Source organism: Rhipicephalus microplus, chromosome 6 (assembly GCF_043290135.1).
Source record: "Rhipicephalus microplus isolate Deutch F79 chromosome 6, USDA_Rmic, whole genome shotgun sequence".
NCBI lineage: Eukaryota > Metazoa > Arthropoda > Arachnida > Ixodida > Ixodidae > Rhipicephalus > Rhipicephalus microplus.
Genome location: NC_134705.1, coordinates 117,032,967 through 117,055,199, shown reverse-complemented (window position 1 = coordinate 117,055,199; position 22,233 = coordinate 117,032,967). Strand labels below are relative to the sequence as shown.

Genomic DNA, 22,233 nt, shown 5'->3' with positions numbered 1-22,233 from the left:
CAAGATTTGTTCGACATGGCCGGATTTTAACATGAAAGTGACCGTGTCCATACCGGCTCCGCTTAGAAGGTTCCATCACGCATATGACTTTTTAAATGTATACTAACAGATCGCCAAGAAAAAATTAAGAAGAAAAGATTCTGTCACACGGAGTCGGACCGGAAACCTCTCAATTCAAGCGGGCGGCTCTAGCCATTATGCCAAGGAGTGTGCGTTGTCGATGAAGCTAACTGCAAGTCATTCATATATATATATATATATATATATATATATATATATATATATATATATATATATATATATATATATATGTTCATTTATTTATTAGGCACTACTTAGGCGTATGCCCAAAAGTGATCGATGTGTCATTCGCGCGTCAACAGAGAGCACCGTAGTGCGAGGAGCAAGCAAAGTCGTGTGTGCGAGAAGCCCGGGGAATCTTGCATAGCACCTCTGCTTGCGGTTTCTGTGTTTCCATGGCAACCTTGGCCCTGGCTGCCAAGTGCGACCAAGGTTGCTCGCACAACAGCGGAGGTGGCGTACTCTTGTCGTTCTGCTTCCCCGCGAATCTGCAGCTTCGCGGGAGAGTGTGTAAGCGATTCATAATGGAGCGAACTGCTCTGAGACAACAGAGCGCGCAAACTCTCTCGCCGTCGACCAGTGAAAGTATTAAAGCAGCTTGAGTTGGTAGAGCCAACGCCTCTTCTATTTTTTCAATGCCAGATGCGCTCAATTCAACCTTTCACCACCATCTACTCTAGCCCTTTCCTGCTCTCGCATATCACTTAGCCTCCGCGTTTGCTTTGCGGTCGTGGAAGGAGCCATCCAAGATTGGCCCCTCGAGACGGAAATCATATGAAGTAATTTGTTGGTAAAGCTGCGTACAGATTTGTAGCGGAGGGAGTTGGGGGGGGGGGGCGTGTTGCATTCTTTGTGTTCACAGTGTAGCGTGTCACCGTTCGTGGCGCTGTGCGGGCAACCATTGGAGAAGCATCACTGCGACGCTGCTGCAGGTGCTGACTGTAAGAGCACTGTGAGGTGGTGGCAGGGTTGCTTCGAGCCACGAGGAAGGAGCACGAAGGAAGAAATCTGACAGACACGTGATATTCGAGAGGAAAACACGTCTATCGCACCTCCGTGGGAAAGCCCTCAGACGCACGTGTGACCCAAGCAGCGCTACCCATCGCATCACAACCACTGCCTCAAACTAAGGCGGACTGATGGCTATACCGTTGAGGAGCACACGTTTAGACTCGCTCTCTGGATTTCGTGCCAAATGGTTGTACCCCCGTGATCTCCGACGACAGCACAGCTCTGGCCGACTGGGCTCGCCCTATGCCATCTCCTGACGGACAAGAGCTCTCTCCGAGTGGTGCCCCGTCCTCAGACTCCTGCGACGGCCCATCTTTCTTATTTTCTCCTTACTTCCCTCTCTCGCAGGCCCTGCGCCTCACTCTTTCCTGCCTTTCTCTCTATCTCTATACCTTTTATTCCTATCATTCTAATCCCTCCTTCACCCCCACCCCTCGTGAGCTACTGTTGAGGGGCCCTCCCCCCGAGAGACAGTTACGGGCTTCACTTTTCCCTTCTTTTTATTTAAAATCACCCCCTCTCCCCACACTAGCACTGAAGCAAATGAAAGATTCGATGCTAAAGCTTGGACGATGAATACCTAGAACTGGGGAAACGTATGGCAGTGGGTACAAAAAAAAACACAAAAACATGCTATTGCATGTCGCACTTATGCGTGGTGATTCGCAGAGGTTTTGCAGGAGTTCCTTGTGTCTTTTCGCAGCTTTGTCAAGGCCTCGCAATTCACGAGTGACATATCAGAGGAGCTCGCTCTCTTACGGCGGCAGAACGTCGTGCATTTAGGCATCCTCAACATGTACGACTACGACAACAGAGTCCTGGAGGCGTCCTTCTACGTGGAGCCTGCTCTCGATGTAAGACGCATTTAAAAGCACCGACTTGCCGGCTGCCTTCACTACTTCGTAGTGCCTTATGATAGTTATTAAGAGAAAGCAATTAAGATGATCAAATACAGACACTGAAATAAAAAGCACAGCATAAATGCTTTATGGTATATTGAAATAAGAAACATATAAATGGATAAATTGTATTAATACAAACAGAGCACTATTTGCGCAGTTTGGTAATTTTTGATTCCTTTTTGTGTTAACGCTGGTCATTGCATCACCCGAGATTAATTGCTAGACTGTTTGTTATCGACAGATCAACCCTATTCGTTCGACGGTGGCAGAGGCAACGCCCAATGAGGAATCAGGAAATATATGGCATGATGTGTTACAGAGCATGCGGTTATAAGGACCCGATACCACTCCAAGTTTAAAGAAAAGATAGTGTATTCTTTCTTGCTTTTACACCGGCAGTTGCTTTTTCTCGCTATTTATTTCTACATAAAACATGCCCGCAATGCCAGCACCATGTGTTGAGCCTATCAGGATAAGGCTTTCGGCAATACCCTATTATCTTTGTTTTCAAAGTAAAAAAAAAATGCCCGAAACGAGGTGAAACGAGCTTATCACGAGTGATAGTCACGCGAAAAAAGGCAGTACGGCTGCACAGCAATTAACAACCTTATACCCTCGTATGCGAACCTGTTGATAATACTAATATTAAAACTTAAGTTTACGCCCTAAAACTAATGATGTGATGATGAGAGACGCTGTAGTAGAGAGCTCCGGAATTTCGACCATCTCGTGATCTTTAATGCGCACTTAATACAATGCACACTACATGGGCCTCTACCATTTCGCCTTCATCAAAATTAGACCACCCTGGCCGAGATCGAACCGGTCACCTCCGGCTTAGCAGGCGATCAGCCCAACCACTGATCCAACGTGGCGGATGTATATGCAGCAATCGAGAACCTATTATGACGTCACGCAAACAGACTGCTGGCTTCGTGAATCGCGTCTAAAGAAAGAGAAAGCCAGAAGAGAATGGCGCACCCATTCTTCGTATTTTAGTATACTAATGTTAGCTTTAAGATTTTGGGAAATGTGAAAATGAACTTTAATTAGCATGATTTTCAAAGACACACTATAGAGGAAAGAGAAAATTAGCGTATTTGGAAAATATAATTCCGCATTCCCGAAAATGTCACTTATACCGTTAGACGACACTTCGTTAGTGAGCAAGCCCGCGAAAAGAAAATGCGGCTGGAGACGCCACCTTGAGATTCCCTCACTAAACAACTTGACGTATGTGTACACAGGAGATTTTTATGCAGTCTACGAGATCCTACGTAGTTCCTAATAGGTAAAATTCAAGTGCTTCCTCATCTGTGGGTGCCATAGATTTAGCATACGATGTTTCATAAAACTTCATCTAGCCAATGTCACGCAAATACGATACATTTTGTTATCAGTGACGTCACGTGCGGAGATTTGGGCACAAAATATCAGTATGAAGCTTCAACATTGATTTTATCCTTATTTAATGAACCTATGATGCAAAAATTAGACAGTAGAGTGTTCAGAGTGCACTTCATCATTCTAAAATAATTCATATTTCCACTTTTTTGTCCCCTTGAGCATAGAGTTTCCTATATATACACTAGAGTGAACTCTGGCGCTAGTGTCTAAGGGAGTTTCAACGCACGGCGCTTCGCCGAGCATAGTACAAGGACTTGTCCAGTCTTCGTACTTCTGGCTCCGTGTGTGTTTGTGTGGCGTGGAGCTGCTTTCTCACGAAACAAAAATAAGTAACTGTTCAGTGGTTGCGCTTCACCACCTTATACTTTTAGGCTTACCGTTTCAAATCAACTAACGAAATTGAAAAGGGTTCGTTCTTTCTTTCGAAACAAAACCTAAACACAGAAATTAACGAAGCCACAAGTGCCATTTGTCCCCCGCAAGTACGAAGACTAGGCAAATTTGTTTACTACCAATCATTCCCATGGTAGCTGAACGGTAGCAGTGCCAGAGTCCCCTCTAGTTAATTTTAGAAAACTGTGTCCCTATGTGCTTGTTGGCTGGAACAAGCCCCAATATCAAGAGGGCTTTATTTTGAAACGCTTGATATCATCCCTGTTCAAACAGTTCACGTTTACAGGTGTCGTCTGTGTCAGTCACAGTTCCACGAAAAGCCACTTACGACGGTTTGAGCCGACGTGAGCTGTGCGGGAATTACGAGACGTAATGCGGTGGTGATGTGCCTCACTATGGTAGACTACAAGGCTCCATGAACTGTTGCGCGGTAAAGGTTCTGGCACATAAACGGAGTACTGGACATCGAAAACACCCCGTGTAAACATTATTCCGCCTCAGATCTGCGCTTTCATTCGTAACGCTTTGTCGAGTAAATTTTAATATCACAGGTTGTACATCCCAAACCATGATTAGGAGACGTCGTTGTGGAGGTCTCCGGAAATATTAGGCCATCTGGCGGTATTTAACGTGCATTAACATTGCACAGTACAGGGGCCTATATCATTTCGCCTCCACCTAAACGCGATCATTACGGCCGGGAGCAAGACCACGACCTCCGGGTCAGCAGCGAAGCACCATAGCCACTATTCCACTGAGGCGGATGTCGAGTAAATTTCGAGCTTAGAAAATGCTTATTAGACCAATAATTGAATACGCGAAAATTGTCTGGGATCCATTCACGATGACAAACATATCAAATATTAAAAAAACTTCAGTGTTTAGCTGTACGGTTTATATCTAATAAATATCGATGGACAGATTCCCCATCTCAACTGTGTGCACTAGCAGAGGAGGAGGAGGAGGAGGAATAAATGAGGAAGGACAGGGAGGTTATGCACTAGCGGAGCTACCCACAATTGAAGCTAGGACAAAACACGAAACACTTAAGTATCTTCACCTCAATATTGATAACCGTGTTTATGTAAGGTATGCTGAATATTTCAGTATTTTTCGTACTAAAACTTCTAGGCATCGCCATTAAATACTTATTCCTGCACCTGCTGTTTCCACCAATTGTTTTAGGTATAGATTTTTTCCAAGAGCTATCAATAGACGGAATTCGTTGAGCGATGAAGCATTTCAAGCTCATCTATAGATATGTTTTTAAAACACCTATAGCACATATCCTCGTTCATAATTAATGATGCCTTTTTTTGTCTCTGCGTGGTCTAGTGCATTCAATGATTAAGTTCTTGGTCGCGCTATTGGTTGCGTTTTTTTGATGACTTCATTATTGTCCTTTAATTTGTTACTTCTGATTATATTTGTTAGCTATGTTCTGTTCTTAGAAGGTTCGCTATTTTTTCATGTACTTTTTTTTTTCACTCCTGTAACATCCCTATGTAGGAGCTGACAGTAGTCGTAAATAAATAAATAAATAAATAAATAAATAAATAAATAAATAAATAAATAAATAAATAAATAAATAAAATAAACAAACAAATAAATAAATAAGTAAATAAATAAATAAATAAATAAACAATAAAATTTTACCTGTCCTTCCTTGCGTGCTGAGCGATCAAGCAGTGAGCAGCTCGACAATTTCAAGAAAACTATACTATAACATAGATGTCGGAATGTTTACAAGAGAGACTGATGTGATTGCCGCAACACATGCCTTAGTTTTCACTGAAACGTTCAAGAGCGCGAGTGCAAAGAAATATTTAGTTTTTCGGTATCTGTGGTAGTGCGTAATTGTACGATTTGAGATGGAAGAAAGTCATTCTTTTAACAACTAAACAAAAACGAAAATGAGAAGTGCACTCGACCATGTTTACATCTTGAGGTTGTCTGCGTTTCTCGCGCGGTTAGCCACGATGAATAAGCGCCGATTCACCCATTGTTCAGTCCCACTTTCGAATAACAGTTTTCTTTGTATCCATTTTCATTTACCAGAGAATAACGAGGCTGAAGGCACCAACGTCACGAGTTATTTATGGAATCGGCTTCTTCTTTTACAACAAAAAGATCTCCTGGAACAGACTGCAGGTTCTGATCCTCGCGTCGAATGCGTAAGTTTTAGCAAAGCTTGAATTTAGGCTAGTTTGTGTACGTCATTGTAATGTTGCGCTAAGGGGGAAGGTACGAAGATGTCATGAAACAAGAGGACAGGACAGGTGGTGCATGCGCAAACTTTCAACTCTTGTAAGTTGAAACTCACAAATCTCAACTTATCTGTTTAAACTATCAAGTCAGTTGAAAGTTTGCTTACCATTTGTCCCGTGCTATTGTTTCGTACTTCTTTGTACCTTTCGTTCGTCGCAACCACAACACACTACGTAAGTTCTACATCACGGACATCATCAGCTGATCAATTGAAATAACCAATGCCTCAAGAATCGTGTTAATGCTTCCCTGTTCAGTTTTATTAAGGCGCAAGTGCAGAGAAAGTCAAAGCACGGATAAAACAACAGGCGAATGAACAACTGCATGGATGGCTGAATAGGTGAACTGAATTTCATAGACGTCTTTCTCCATAGTCGTAACAAAATGAAGAAACCGGAATGACATGCCCGAACTATGAGATGAATATGACATTCCACTGCAATCACATCTCCAAAATGCAGATGTGTTCGTAGCGAAATGATAACATCAGGGTTAGGCACTGAACATGATGGCATAATACATATTCTGCAATAATCGTCATAGAAAAATAAAATATCAATATACTTACAATAAATTTATTGTGACTAACACTGCGGAATAACTTGACGAGCTACGCAGACTGTGCCGTCTTAAAATAACTACATGTTTTGTTTGTCCTACTATCTCAATTCCTATTTTACTTTGGATTTATTGAGCTGGAGAGCAGGATTGTAGATTCTTCGATAAATATTTTTTTACTTATTTATACAACATTTTAAATTGCTTGATGATTATCGTACACTGAAATCTCGAGCATTACAGGTTTCCCAAATGCAAAAAAGTAGCGCTATGGCTCCTCTCCTTCATTAATCTAGATATTTTCGTCAGAACGCACCCGTCGAATTGGTCTCTCCGTAGCTGTCTTTTCCCTACAGATACATCGGTCGCGTAATTTGTTTTCCATTCAGCTGCAGTTAAGTAGCTGTCTCATCGAGACCGTTCCTCGCATTATTGTCTTTGGTATACGCATTGCCTTGGTAAGCAATTTTTCTACCCACTGGCTTAAATTTCTTCGCTCGTCCTTATATACCACGGCCCTCCGCAAGAGAGTTAAGCAGGGGGCTAACTAATCTCCATAACTCATAGCTCAGGCCCCTTGTAGAACAAGTTATTGTGAAAGGAACGTGTGAAGCCATCTTTTTGGTCTATTTTGTTAACCTATTTTGCATGCAGGAAGGACATCATCGTTGTCATCACCTGCGTGTTGAGTGTGCCCAGCGCCAGTGCGTGCATCGCTCTGCCACCGACGACCTTTAGGAGCATCAGTGACTACCCGCCCAGATTCGTGAGTGTGGACTGTCACTTAATGGACCCTTTCGTGCTAAAGAGAAATACGTTTTTGACAAAACTTTGACATAGTCACATATTACTGCGCTAATTGGCGTAACGTCTTCGATTCAGCAAGGCTTGAACTCGGGAAAGCTGGTGCAACATTTGAATGAAGTGGCCCTGATTGAACCGCAGGAAGGCCTACAGACAAAGAGAGCAAGCTAACTGTTTGGACAAACTTGCAACAGTTCATTTTGGTGAAAGGAAGTCTAACGTTTTTTTACTGAAATTTTACTGGAACTTTAGGAGCATATTGTAGGCCTCTTCTATGTCTCCTTGGCGCATTGTGCCTTTTGCTCGGCGCAGTTGCATCAAAATATTCACCAGCAACTTTGGCTACTCTTTCGAAGAACTAAAGGCGGCCGTGTTAAAGTATCTCTACGGGCCATCATCAATAACAGTAACTGAGGTGTAACTATATAACTGTAATTTATACAAGAATATTTTACAGAAATACTTAAGGCTGCTACAGACATGCGTGCTAATCTTATTACCATTTTCTTAGTGAACCGCCCACCTGGCGTGCGTAAGAGGATATACCTGTAGCTACGGATACAATGATTAGCCAGCTGTGACAGCTAAGCACTATATTGACTGTTGTGATACATAACACATTAGACGAAGCATTCATGCTGTTCACTCACAACACTGTATTTGGAGCGCGCATATACAACTCACAGGGTCTCTTATGCATTGTGCTAAGACGACTCGTTGCAAAAGCTACCTACTTTTTCTCCTCTCTCGATGTACTGTTCCCATCTCGCCCCTCTCCAAAAGCTTACTGCCCGTAAGGCGGTTTTGTACTGCTTCCAGGTTAAACGCAACTTAGTAATCCCTCGAAACATTCACACATTCACACTCACTTACACACACACACCACACACAGCGATTAAGTGCTGTGTGCTGCGTGTTATTCTTCAGTGGAAGCGAGTGTAAATGTGTGAGAGGTTTGAGGGATTCCTGTATATCGCTAAATCTACTTACAATATGACGAGTTATCAACCAGCCAAACCGCAAGATTGAACTCTGCCTTTCTGTATCCCCCTTGTTTTTTCGTTTCTTTTTTTTTTGTACTGCTTCCACAATGAGCTCACTACTAGCCGAGGGACAGTGGCGTGCTATGTTGGCACCATGTGATGTCATCGCGATGCCACGATAACAAGCTTCGGCTATCTTTGGCGCTCTGATGTCGTCACGATGACGCCATGTGTTAACGGCATCATGTAATGGTATTTCACATCACTCGTGTCGACGGCGACGCCACCAGACGCCAACGCCGATGGTCAGTTTTCGTGTCTGAAGAGCATCTAAGGCTTTCGCATTAATATGCACCCCAAGTATGGCACCTACAAGGCAAGTCCTCCGGGCTGGACGATAGCTCCATTCAGGTTACAGGCACAAATGCTGAGCGCGAGACAGCCTGTCCTGCGCACGTGTTTATCCACCGTGCACAGTACCGCAAGTGTAAACAGATGCTTAGAGTGCCAGTTGTAGGGGCTAATGAGGCGTAGGTAACAAGATCACTTTATTCATCGCCTAACGTAACTCCCTGAATGCCGATGCTTGTAATGTTAAGAATCAGCCGCTATCCAGAAAACTCTTCTTAGAAAGGCAACGCTGAGGGTATTGCAGTGTTCGTGTCTAACGAACATAGTAAATGCTGAAAAGAATGTGAGACCTAATGAGAGTGGGTACTTTCCAGTTCTTTGCTTTCTAGGGGAACAGCTAGAAAAGAATGCAATTAATTGGCCGTACTAGCAATTATATTTCATATATATGTCATAAATGTTCGTGATTTTTGGTGGCTGTGTTGACAATTTTCGAGAGTTATTGATACAAATGCTCCCGAGAATTGCGGAATACGATGATAAAATATTTGCTGATGTTTCTTTAACGCGTTTTTTGAGCACCCAAGGGCTTGATGGGTTAAATTAAGTAATGTTCTTGGTTTTCCGGGTGACACACAATGTCATTATTAAACAAGAATTTAAATTCGTAGTGGGCGCTGCTCACCCTTTGGAATTTATTCAGTTCATTGCAAAAACAAAAAATACACTTGAATGCATTCTAGCTCAGTGTCATTTCTGTTACTGCTACGTTTACAAAGTGCCAGATGTGTTAAATTCTACTTCTAGAGGTGTTCTAGTCACCAGGCATTCTACAACGTCTGTCGTTTCTGAATCCCATAAGCGCAATGTTAGTTGTGTGTTAGCCCTTCATAGAAGTGTGGCAGCTTGGGCTAGTTGGTATGACATGACAAAAGTTCAGCGCGGGAATGGAACGACGACACAGAGACAATAAGGACACGTGTCCTTCGTGACCTTCTTGTCTCTGTGTCGTCCTTCTGTTCTCGCGCTATAACTATCGTTAGCCCTTCAGCTCTGAAAATTTCGGGAGCAAGATAGCTCGGACATAAACTCAATAAGGTATGCTATCAATATGTTGGCGCCGCCTATGGACCGAGTTAGTAACTTCACAAAGAACTATGCCGTTAAAGTGTTTCGAGAAATGCACATATTCAAGACCGTTTACTTAATGTGGAAGGCTCATCAAACACGCACAGAGCCATGCAAACTGCCATTCGTCTGTTAGTATTTAAAAATCACAGTAATCCGTATCAGCACAATCAATCGTTTATTCAGTCATTCTGTCATAAAAGACTTGAAAACTTAATTCAGATGAGAAAGATTCCAAAGCTTGATAATGAAAAATAATTATTTTTAATTTTCACGCTTGCACAAGGAGACCTTGCTCTTTTTATTCATAGAAACTGTGCAATACGATTCGGTTTGCTCATACATGTATCAATATTACGCCCGAATGAACCAGTGCAGCTTCAGAGGAAGCAGCCTGCCTCTATGAGGGGCAAGCTTAATTATTCTGAACAAATTGAAGATCACAGTTATCCATCATCATTGTAATTGCGTATTTTTGGTCGCGCACTTGGTTCTTTGAAATTTCTAATTTGTGGCAGCAGGCAAACAACTCACAGAGTTCCCCACTGAGTAAAAAAAAAAGAACTCACGAAGCTGACTAGTTTCACAACACTCGCCGAATTCCTGTTAACGACTGCCATTGCCCGCACGACGTTGTTTGTTCACTACGTTGTGGCGGAGTTCTCATTTTTCTCGCATTTTTCATCTCCAACTGGTACAGGACTACGTAGTGCAAATGGCTAACGACAGTTTCAAGCCCCCGAGCCAAGTTTTGGCCTTCGCCTTCCAGATGGGCACCCTCATCTACAACATGACTTATCCCCACCGGCGGCCCACCGACGCAGTATACGAGAACTGTAGCGGCTTCATTATCGGCGACAGTTCACAGGTTAGCCGAGTTCTATGAACTGTGTTGTGTCAGAGGATATCAAAAGGACGCGTGGTGGACAGAATTATTCAGAACCCTCCACTACGGCGCTTATACTAGCCTAAAGTTGCTTTGGGTCATTGGAACCCATAAAGAAACACAATTGAAGAGTTTCAATATTTATTTCATGAAGACCACCAGTATGCCATTCTCTCTTAATAAGAATAAATTTTTTTTAGGTTTAGTTGTGGGCAACCTTCAAGTTACCTTTACCCAAAAGATAGAGCGCTTTATTGAGCTATTCCGAGTGCCGTCAGGAAAAAAAATGAACCCCCCCCCCTTGAGAACAACTGTTACAATCTGACCTCCAACAAGCGTGAAATCTGACCCCAACCTGTTGTACAAAAACGCTTACGCTGATGAATACCAAAACAGGTTATAAAAACACTCTTTGCGAGTTCTTTCAAACGTTTATTCACAATATCACTGCAGCTACTACTTCTAGATCGCTCAAGTTTTGTTTGTCATTTCGCAATAGCGATGTTCCTTTAAGATACTAGCCATCGTAAACTGTGCCCACACTCTCTCTAACTAGCGCGCCGAGCGAGTTCCTCAGCGATAGTTGCGGTCTCCTTTGAGAATGGCATGACGTTGTGTTAGGCATACCAGCGTGATGTCACGTCATGGCCGCATACGCTATCCGAAACGCAAGATTTGTCTAACGTAGCGACAGCAAATAATGACGTTCGTACAAACCAGCCCACTGCTTGCTGGGCGTGGTGCTGTGCGGTCGGGTGAACGCTTGCCAAAATGCATAAAATGATTTTGAAATTTCGCAGCGTAATTTTCAATAATTACCCCAATATAAATGCTTATAATTTCGAGCTTGTCTCCCTAGCCGGCACCTGCTTCGTGCTTTCATCTACTTCCGATTACGGTGGAGTCGGACATCTTTGTACTAGTAAATGAATCTTTTTTTTTTATAATTTCTTGCCCCTAGACCTGCGGAGCTGAGGAAGAGATTCTGACAGCTGAAAAGGCCGCCGGTAGCGTCGCTAATGTTCAACGGAGGACGCTGTTCTACACCTATGACACCGTTGAAACGATGAAAGAAAAGGTATATATTTTCACTCATATTCTTCTGCGATAAAAACTAGAAGCAGACAAAAATGTAGATGCGTCACAGTTCCTACTGCCAAATTACTTTATGACAGAATTTTATTCGTGTAATAAATAATTCCGACACATCGTCATATCTGTACTTTGTTTATAGGTGAAAAGGTATGTAGATACATGATGAGTTAGTAGAAGTGCAATAAAGACAACTTAGAAATATATGAAAACGTACTTGAAATCAACGCTGGAATATTTTAGTCTCGTCGAAAAAGATACAACTGTGTCCGTATACCCATGGCACGCTTTGCTTCTTTTGGGACCAACAAACGCCAACCACTACATCTTTTGTGGTGGCACGCAAAGCAGATAATAAAAAAAAATAGTAACCAATATGCTTACCGGTGCGTGAGACTGTCGACGTTCTCAAGCTCGATGAGAACTTCCATCCGAGCGGGTTGTAACTGTTTGACATTATCGGCGCTTCGAATCTTGTTAGAAATGATGTGGGTTATGTGGCGCAATTGACTTCAGGATATTTTCATAGGATGCTTCTGGTATTCGGTAAACACGTCCAGAAATAGAGAACGTACCACATTAAAAAGAATATTGAAAGATTAAAAAGAACAGCAAAATTTAAGTTTAAAGCTTGTACTCAAGGTTCGGCGCACTCGATATTCCCGAGAAGCAGCGAAAATACAGAGGTACCACTCACACCAGCCCTGCAAGCCGTGTAGTGGGGCACCCTTGATTTATCTACGATCTATGCATTTTAAGAAATGATTTATCCAGTGATTCTATTGGTATGCAATAGGTTAGAATGGGCGTACCTATTTTGAATGAAGGAACGCACATAACATCCACGCTCTGCAGGTTTGAGCAAGCAAACTTTGTGCGTGGTATCAAAGACGACCGCTAAGAGCTTATATGAATCAAGTTCATTAGATACTACGTGATTTTCACTGCTCTGACACAAAGGATATCTTAAAAAGAATCGCTTTCAACATTTGTATCCGTTACTTGTGTATTTCGTATGTATGCACTAAATACTGGCTAATTTGATAAGTACATTTTTTGTTTCAATATTGAATGCACGTTGCCTTGGCTTTGTTTTTTTGTATTCTGGCAGCTATTATATAGTCATATACCGAGGAATACTTTTACGCTCGTATAACAATAATTGTGCATTTTTAAGCAGCTTGTGCGGCTATGCATAGCGTGCGTATTCAGTAACAATAAAATTTGTTGAGGTTTATAGTCCCGAAACCACGATATGATTATGAGAAACGCTGTAGTAGAGGGCTCCGGAAATTTCTACCACCTGGGGTTCTTTCAAGTGCACAATATCAAACACACGGGCCTTAACTCTTTTCGCCTCCCCGGAAACACTGTCGCCATGATCGGTATTCGAACCCGTGACCTGGGGTTCAACACTATAGCCACTAGGCCACCGTGGTGGATGGTGGATTCAGCAGTTACAGCTTCCAGGATGGTTGTACCCGATTCTTTTCAGTAAAATGTTGGAGCTTTGCAGAGAAACACGCAGGTAGTGTTTAAACTTAAATTCATGCCGAAATTATTGAAATTCTGATTAGCTGAATGTTTAGCGCTGCTGAAATGAGGCACTAAGTAGTTGTAGCTGCACGCACGAAAATATAAGCTTGGGTTTCAGAAAGTTGGAATAATGAATTTGAATTCGACCTATTTCTGACTGCGACATGTCTAAGCATAAGTGATTTGAAAGAATATATGTCGGGATGATTTGTACTCTCGTTATGTTTTAGATACGAGCGTACGTGCACGACTTTTATTGCCTGAGAGGCTGCTTCACGCAGTTTATTTCTTGCCGTTGTTACGCATTCTGTCTCCGAGAAAATATTGATTCCTCGTAGTAATCGCATTTATATGGTTAATTGTTGAAATTCGGAAGTTGTTGATGGTACGCTAGTTCATCTCAAGCTGCCCGTGACACCTTTATTGCCAGAGGACCGCCAACTCTAGAGAAAAAATTAAGTTGAGTTTTAGTTGTAACAAAACCTATACTGCAATAGTATTTTTTTTCAGGCGGAGTTCGTCATGACTACAAACAGAAAGAGGGCCAACTTCACGTGGTTCCTGTTCAATGTGCACTTGACGGACATCTCCAAGAAGTGTCGCCCCAACGGTCCTTTCGAGCGGCTCAGAGAATTTAGAAAGTTCCACTACGACATTAGCCGGCGTCGGCAGACAGTATGAAACTCTCAATGCACGGCCACGTTCATTCGAACACCGAAGCTGGGCGTCTGTTGGGCTATTCCAAATATCACCGCAATGAACTTAGTTTTCTAACGTTAAGAGTGCCAACCCGTGATTGTCATATATTTTATACCGCCGAGGCGAAATAGTCTATAGATGTTTTGCACATTACTGCAATGCGTTCATAATGTGCTTGATTATAACATTACGCTTCACTGATTTATAGGTTTTATAAAATGAAGTAACGTTGCAGACCTCTTGCAGCGTGTGTTTGTCTTTGTGCAGTTTTTCAGCGATGTGGATATGTGGATTTCAGGTCGGACACCACAAAACGGGAGACCCAACCCGGCTTTCAAAAGCATCAGTGGATTACCGCTGTTGAGACAAGTTGTGTGGAATGTTCAGTGAATTTGACATTCTTTCATTTCCCTACTGCCATCCCCCATGGATACATCTTTCCCGGGGAGAAAGAAACGAATAAGACAGTGACGTCCCAAAAATTTGTAGTCTTGCCTAATAAATATATTGAGTGCTCAGACTATTCTACTTTTTGCAACAGAAATTATGATGTATGCTAAATTGTTTAATGGCAGTATTCTACAGAGAAACATTCTTGTTGACGGCACATGTTTTTAATTTTTTTCATTTGCAGATACTTCATTCCCCTCCTCAGGCCAATGCAGGAGTGAATACATTGGATAGTTTGGCATAATTTGAAGATTAAAAGAATAAGCAATTAACAATTACGCATTTGGACAGTCATATCAATGTGCACTACATATATGTTTTTGTTATGCGATAAGGTGGCCATCAAAATATTTTCATTGTAAGTCACTCAGATTCCATAGAATCATGCCATTTTCTTATTAAATTGAGCGTAAAGCATAGTTTCGTTTATTTCAGCTTTGTTGATAATTTATGATTCATTATACTCTGCAGTCGTTTACAATCAGCCCGCAGTACAAATTGGCGGCTCGGCAGAAATATGAATACCATTATTATACACTAAAACAATAGGATGCCTGGGAACTGAGTTATGCGGTACACTGGAATACACTGATAATTCTTCCTAGGCACACATTTATGCTATACGCCTTGTCTTATGTTTCTTAAGCAGCATGCAGCGAACGTTAGCACCTCTCTCATTACGCATAGCTAATAATTGTTCTTAAATTCTGATGAGAAACGACGTCAAATGCTTCAAAGAAAAAAAAATGGCATAGGTGTGGCCTTTTGTATTCATCACCAATTCCCGCTGCTGAATAATGGCAGATAAACCAGATCTAAATCGATGTCTGAATGATTTCCGAAATACACGTTTACCTCACCCACACAATTGAACAGGCATTAATGCATGCGTGTCCGAAGCTATGGAAGCTAAAGTGCAGGGTCTGCAAAGCAGTACTGAATCTAGCAAAAATGATACTATTGCCATGGGAACTACACAGACATTCTCGACGGATGCTTGAAGTTGGTGTCACCATCACTGTCATGTTCTGTATAAATTGCAAATTCATGATAAACCTCGCGCAGCATATCTTCCACCCGTGGGTAAGAACGCGTGAGCAGGTGCGATGATGGCAACTGTACAGCAAAGATCAAAAGAGCCGGCTCGGAAGGTGAATGCGATAACATCACCCGCCGTGTTTTAGATCTGCCATCGAGTGCTTTTCGAGCGGAGACGAAACGACTCACCCGTCTTGAACGAGCATAAAAGGATTCGTTCAACAACTCTCCTTAGAACATTATCACTCAGTAAAAAATTGTCTAGAATCACACCTCCGGACAATCGCTACATATATATATAGTACTGTGCAAGAAGCCACGACTTCGCTGGTGCAAACACTTTCTTATGCACAAATTTGTTTTAGTGACACAATAAAGCACATGACACCTGCTGTAATTTTTTCTCTCATTGCTTGGTACAGGCAGCTTCGAAGAGGCACTATAGTAGAGCACGCAGTTTAACATAAACGTTATAAAGCATACCTTGAAACAAGCTTCAAAAACGTGGCCAATAACTGTCTGTACGTTAGAAAGTCATCGGAAATCGTAACATGCATCTCTATTAACACAAATAATTATAGTAGATCAATTACGTAGTCACGTACTTTTGAAACATGTCGCGCATGTAGCGTTTCATAACATGCGTTTTTATTTTGCATGGTTTTAGAATAAAAAGATGCACAGGTGAGGAAAACAAATTTACTTTCAACAATGACCGAGGGCCTTGAAAATTTAGCAAAACAAAAGAATGGTAAATGCACATAGAGGTGATCGCGTTTATCCCTATACAGCCAGGCAGAATAGAAGCTTCGACAATCTCACACACAAATTGAGGCGTGCAGTTCTCCCCAGCAAGCATTACGGGCTAGGCCTTACTCACCATCCGCGTATGACAGCTATGCTTACAGTTTTTCGAGAGGAACGCACTTGCATTCAGGTTCGTGATTCGTGAAAATGTCACTCCTAAAACGAGGATGCGGAACGACCGGCATCCGCACTTACTTACTAGGGGACGTTTGCGTAAGTAAAGTAGACCTCCACGGACCCTTTGCCCAACGCCTCCTCCATTTCGAGCAGGCCTTGCTTTGCCTATCGTGAAACACAGAACTCTACGGTACTTGCGAGTGCGTGCACTCATCAGCGTTTTTGCCTCATACAATCTGCACTAGCTTGAACTATGCAGCTGACGTCTTAATAATCAGCGTTCTTGTGGGACACGGAAGCGCACAAAGGCATCGATGAGTGTCTTTTGCGTGCGATCGCAGATGCCGTGGAGATGCATCACATCACGTTGGAATGTATACGGTACACACCGAAGGACAGGAAGGGGACAACAACAGAGAGGTGTGGGAGGCAATGCTGTCTATCCCGGCCCTTGAGGAGCAGCGAAGTCTAGACAGGATGGCTTAAATGAAAGTGAGAGCCAGCGGTGCCTTGGAATAGGGGCCCGACCAAACAGCGTTGTTCTGTTTTAGCCAAAACGAGGTCTTTTCCACAAATTAATTTGAAGTATTCTTCCAAGTTCCTCCAAGGGATGTCTATGTAGGTACACTTGAGCTGATGCGAGTTTAGTTAGCGTCTGTGGCTGCTTATGATGCCGCATTGTCGTTTAATAGCGACCTTTCCATGACCCCTTTAACATGTCTTGAAGTAGCTTATTCGCAGTGGCGTTCATGCATACTTTCCGTGAATTACGACTTTCACAGAGCGCGGATAAGGTGAGGGGAAATCAGCATGGCACGCGCGACTGCACATCTGCATTCCCCGTGCTGAACTGACACAGGAACAGCCACGCGGACGGACACACCAGCGGCTCGGCCAGGCTAGCCAAGCCCTGGAAGCTCATCGCTAGTTTCGGTTTCAAGGAACATGCCCGCTCCTAGCAGTCGCAATGCATTCTAAGATCCGGTTCAACGGAGTGAAGTTGATGTGAATGTTCGCATTTATTGGCTTTCACAAGTTTTTACGAATAAAAAAATTATGCTCCTGTAAGGCACTTCTCTTTTGTTTATATGCCTGTTTTATTCCTTATTTTGTAAATTTTTAGGCAAGGCGAAGCGCGGGAAGAGATCGGCTTGCGTTCATAGCGCGTGTCTCCGCTCCTGCTCGCCCCTCGCTCAGCGACGTGAAAAGTTGAATCGCGCTCAGTTATATCGCTCAGTTGGCGCGTCAGCTACAAGAAAGATAAAGACATCAAGGTGTGGTGGGCAGAGAATGGAAGCCGCAGTGAGCTATACGCCGAACAAGTCCACCAGACAGTCGTCAAAGATGGCTTAGTCGAGCAACGCATGTTTCCAGTGACTAGGCGGTGTGCTAACCCGAGGGTTTCAAGTTACGTAAAGGTTCTTCAGCGTTTCCTAAAGGCAACGGGTGAGCAGAAACGTTTGTATCAATTATTTGAGCAGGTATTCGTTTTGAACGTGTACATATGATTAAACTCAGTTCTCTGCAAGCCGGCCTGGACTGACAGAAAGGCAGTGTGGCTTGACTAATTGGTGAAGAGAACAAACAAAATACTGTCAGGAAAATGCGTTTACTGAAATGATTGAATTGATGAAATCATGTAGCCGGGTTGACTCGGCTACATGATTTTAGTTTCTTTTTATTTCGGCGAGTAGTTCAAATGATGTCAAGTAATTGTAGGTTGCTTCCTCGCCATGAAATTCTTGTAGCAGCGGATTGAAAATTTGTTACTCTTTAATTCTAATAGTGTCACTCAAGAACACGTGATGGACTATTTGCTCCTAAAGATTATTACAAAGAATGTCGTTGCGCCGAAGTTTTGACAAGCGAGCTTTTCTTCCTCAAGGCAACGCTGTTGCCCGGACGAAGACAAGTAATCTTGCCGAAACACTGTTTCCAGCGACGTTCTTCCTCGAAAAACTTCTTATCGCTTCAAGCCTCCCCGTGCCTTTGAACTTCCGTCGTGTTTTGTACTGAAGTTCCGTAAAAAAAAAAAAACTATGAGAACTGCCATAACAAACGTGATTGAGTCAAATACGACGTGCCCTAGTCGCAATTGGTGGTAATTTTTGCTTTATTTCGGATAGTTTGGGCTAAAAGTTTACTCATTTTGTCCGTATTATAAGATGAACCTCTTTTATAGATTAACACTTTAGCTCTACGTGTATATCTGTTTTTTATACAAAACGTGCAATGAAAAAGTTCATTTCATTTTGGCTGATTGAGTTTTGTTTACTGAAAAATCGGTTCTAAACTTTGACCTCTTCAGAAAAGACGAAAAAAAAAACGAAATTAAAAAATAACGATTAGGAAAATTTCAAGAATGTCCGCATCGCCCGAGCGGTGAGGAGACCTAAAAGAAGGCACGAGAGCATTCCGCTTGCACGCGAAGTGGGAAAGGAGGGTTTCCGCGGCATCCCTCCTGCTCTCGATTTTTCGTCCTTTTTCTCTATTTCAGGATGTTATCAGGGATGTCATGAAAGACATTATTTGTTCCTGAGTTATTTCTAGTAGAACGGCCGGCAACCATCAGTGGTAAAAGCGGCGCTGTCGCTGCCGAGAATGAATACATTGGAGGTATAAGTAGAGACTTTCCGCCCCCTAGATAAAGGCCTAAGCTTAGGTATCCCCCTCCCCCTTCCTTTTATAGAGGCGAGAATACTGGAGGCATGCTTTGACTTTGGTGCACACTATTAAGCCGATTGTGTTTCCGATTTCTGAAGTCCTGAAGAACAGAGTGTCTTATAACAGAACGGGTGTTTCAGCCCTAATTAGGCTGTCTTTGTGTATTTAGTTGCAGCAGTGAGCGCGACAGCGCACTCCGAGGTTGCACTTATATACGTTGCTTTGGCTGCTGCAGGAAGGAGTAAGCTATGCATTGTTGCCGTGAGAAGGGTTACTAGGTGAGTTCGTCGTTTTAGCTAATAAGAATGAACAGATTCAAGAAATCACTGCTGTGAAGACAGCTAATACCGATACGAAAGGTGGCCGCCAACGCACTGAAGGTCTTTGTATTGGCACTCACTCTTTCCGGTTACATTCGTAAAAAAGTTTCCAACGCTTAACACCCTCGGTAATTACTGCTCATACATGCAATGGTATTCTGAATGTTTGGGCTACACTGTCATTTTTTTTCCTTAACGACGTATTCTATGATATACTCATCAGAAAACTTTTCAATATATCTCGGGCAAGCTGTACAGTTTTTAACAATTGATTTAAAGTTGGCTGCTGCAATAAATTCTCAGCGGAGTTTCGACCAGTACTGAAGAGTGATTTTTTAAGGGTCAGAAGGTGCCTGAATGGCATACTACAGAAGAACACGTGGTCAACACTCGTCCGGACGGCCGATGATGTATAGCTGCGCGTAGGAATGAATACGGGTGCGCCCCACAGTTTAGACAAACCTATCGCAAAGAATCATTACTATACACCTCGGCGCATAATGCCCAGAATTGGTGTATCAGCGTTCTGCTATCGCCTTCCTGTAAATAAAACCTTGGAATGTAATTGGGAAACTTGATGTTTTTTTGTTTTTTGTGTTGCAGTTTTCTTAGCGTTTTTCGTGTCAGTGTTTTTTGAACTTTCGCTCCGCCTTTTCTTAATCACGAACTTGTATACCAGCCGTAGCAGGGACTCTCGTGTGTTCATCTGTGTTTCTATCTCCATCCTCACTTCTCTCATTCCTTTCTTCTCTACTTCTCTGCCTCCCCTTCTCCAGCGCAGGGTAGCCAACCAGATATTTGTTTTCCGGTTAACCTCCCTGCATTTCCGCATCACATCTCTTTCTCTTTCTTTATCCATAGCAGAACACCTAACTTGTCTTGGGAGGTTCTCAGTATATGCGCGCTCTTCGCAAACTATTCTTCTCTCACGCTTGTCCCTTAATTTTTACAGCTCTTTTCTGAAGAAAATTATTACCCTAACGTTTAACGCCACGCCAATGTCAGGCGTTTTCATGTTGGGGGTTCCCGTGCTGATTAGAAGAAGAAGAAACCCAACGAACGTTTTTCAACATAAAGCCCACGTTAACAGATATTCAAAAAAAAGAAAAACAGGTCGAGGAGTAATTTTCAATTCTGGATAAATCTGTGACATACCAAATTAATCGGGTTTGGCGAAACCAGCTGTCTGGTCGGCACCAAAATCAAGTTGTAGCTATTAGTGTCTACTTTGTTGTTGATTCTTTTTTCTCACAATATAAATCTTAAGTTTCTTTCTTTTTTTTTAACATACTGTCTTCACTATACAACTCCCCCAACCCCTCCTTTTTTTTTCGTTGTAAACAATAAGGCAGTTATCTTCCATATGAGACTACGGTATATGTTCTCTTGGCCAATCCCCCAGAGTGGGTACGAGCCATGAATTAGAGGATACAAACAAACAAACAAATCGGCGCACGTTCGTTCGAAGCAGCCGAAAAGCAAGCTCTCCCGTTCCATCCTTTCTGGTTTTGAAGAGAATCGATAACAGTAAGTCAGAACCAGTACGCATTCCTTAAGGACGACTCGGAAAACTTAGTGCGCAGTCTGAATCTGTTTGCTATTCCCTTTTACGTGGATGAAGCACTGAAGCAGTGGCACGAGGGTAAAGGCACAGTTTTTTCCCCTGAAGATTACACGCCAATGCCACTGAAGAAAAGTGTGCTCCTTGCATTCTCTTTTCTGCAGCCTATCAACATCTCGTTAATGTACAGTAATGAGCTCATTCCGCAGGCGAATTCCCTTAAATATTTGGGCATCATATATACTGACACATTAAATTGGAGAAGTCTCATTGATGATGTGTACTCCAAGGCAACACGGGCCATGGGGTGGCTACGGAAGCTTGCAAACCGTAAAGCGGGTTTAAGAAGAGATGTGCTAATAATGATATATAAACTTTATGTGCGGCCCATCATGGAATTCGGTTGTGTATTATTTTCTGGCAGCGCAGCCTATAAAATGAGACTCCTAATACTGCTGGAAAGAGAAGCGTTGCGTTTGTGTCTGGGTCTACCAAAGTTTGTTGCAAATAACGTGTTGTATATGGAAGCTCGCCTACCTTCTCTGCTAAATAGGTTTAAAATTCTTACTGTGCAAGCATTGTTAAAGATATACAGTTCGCACTAAAGACTCTCATTTTACGTTTTCATTCAAGAACCGACTTTATTTTTCGAAACCCATTGGTCGCGAGTACACACCCTGCAAATAATATTTGCACAAGTGCTACTAAACCAACTGAATGTAAAAAGTAGACATATTGGTCCAATACACAACCTAAAGTCAATGCTTAGCATACAATTCGATGATATATTTCCTCATAACGCGAAACAATTGGCATATAGGTATTTAAATGACCAGTTAGCAGATTATCTAGCCCACCAAGAGATAAGCAATATCATAGCGACTGATGCATCTGTGTCAAAAGAAAAGGCTGGTGTTGGCATCTTCTCTCCTTCTTTGGACTGGTCCTTTTCAATTCGACTCCCAGATTATACCCCGGTATTCATGGCAGAATTATTGGCCATTGTTCTTGCCCTACGCAAATTACCCTCAAGCGAATCATTAGCAGTTATCATTACAGATTCATTATCAGTTTGTAATGCACTTTCTGCGGCAGTAAATTCAGAGCTCATGAATACGTTTCGGCATTTAGTACCGAAAAACGTAAAAAAACTGCATTTGCTATTGGTACCAGGCCA

The 22,233-nt window shown here is 42.5% G+C and overlaps 1 protein-coding gene across 1 annotated transcript; it reads left to right on the top strand.

Moving 5' to 3' along the window:
- Positions 1–476: 476 nt before the first annotated feature.
- On the top strand, positions 477–14,617 carry LOC142765995 (uncharacterized). The gene is made up of 7 exons (XM_075867805.1): positions 477–534; positions 1,762–1,946; positions 5,853–5,968; positions 7,275–7,386; positions 10,587–10,754; positions 11,734–11,850; positions 13,911–14,617. The coding sequence occupies exons 1-7, from the start codon at positions 477–479 to the stop codon at positions 14,079–14,081; spliced, it is 927 nt and encodes a 308-aa protein (XP_075723920.1). The 3' UTR covers positions 14,082–14,617.
- The last annotated feature ends 7,616 nt before the right edge of the window (positions 14,618–22,233 follow it).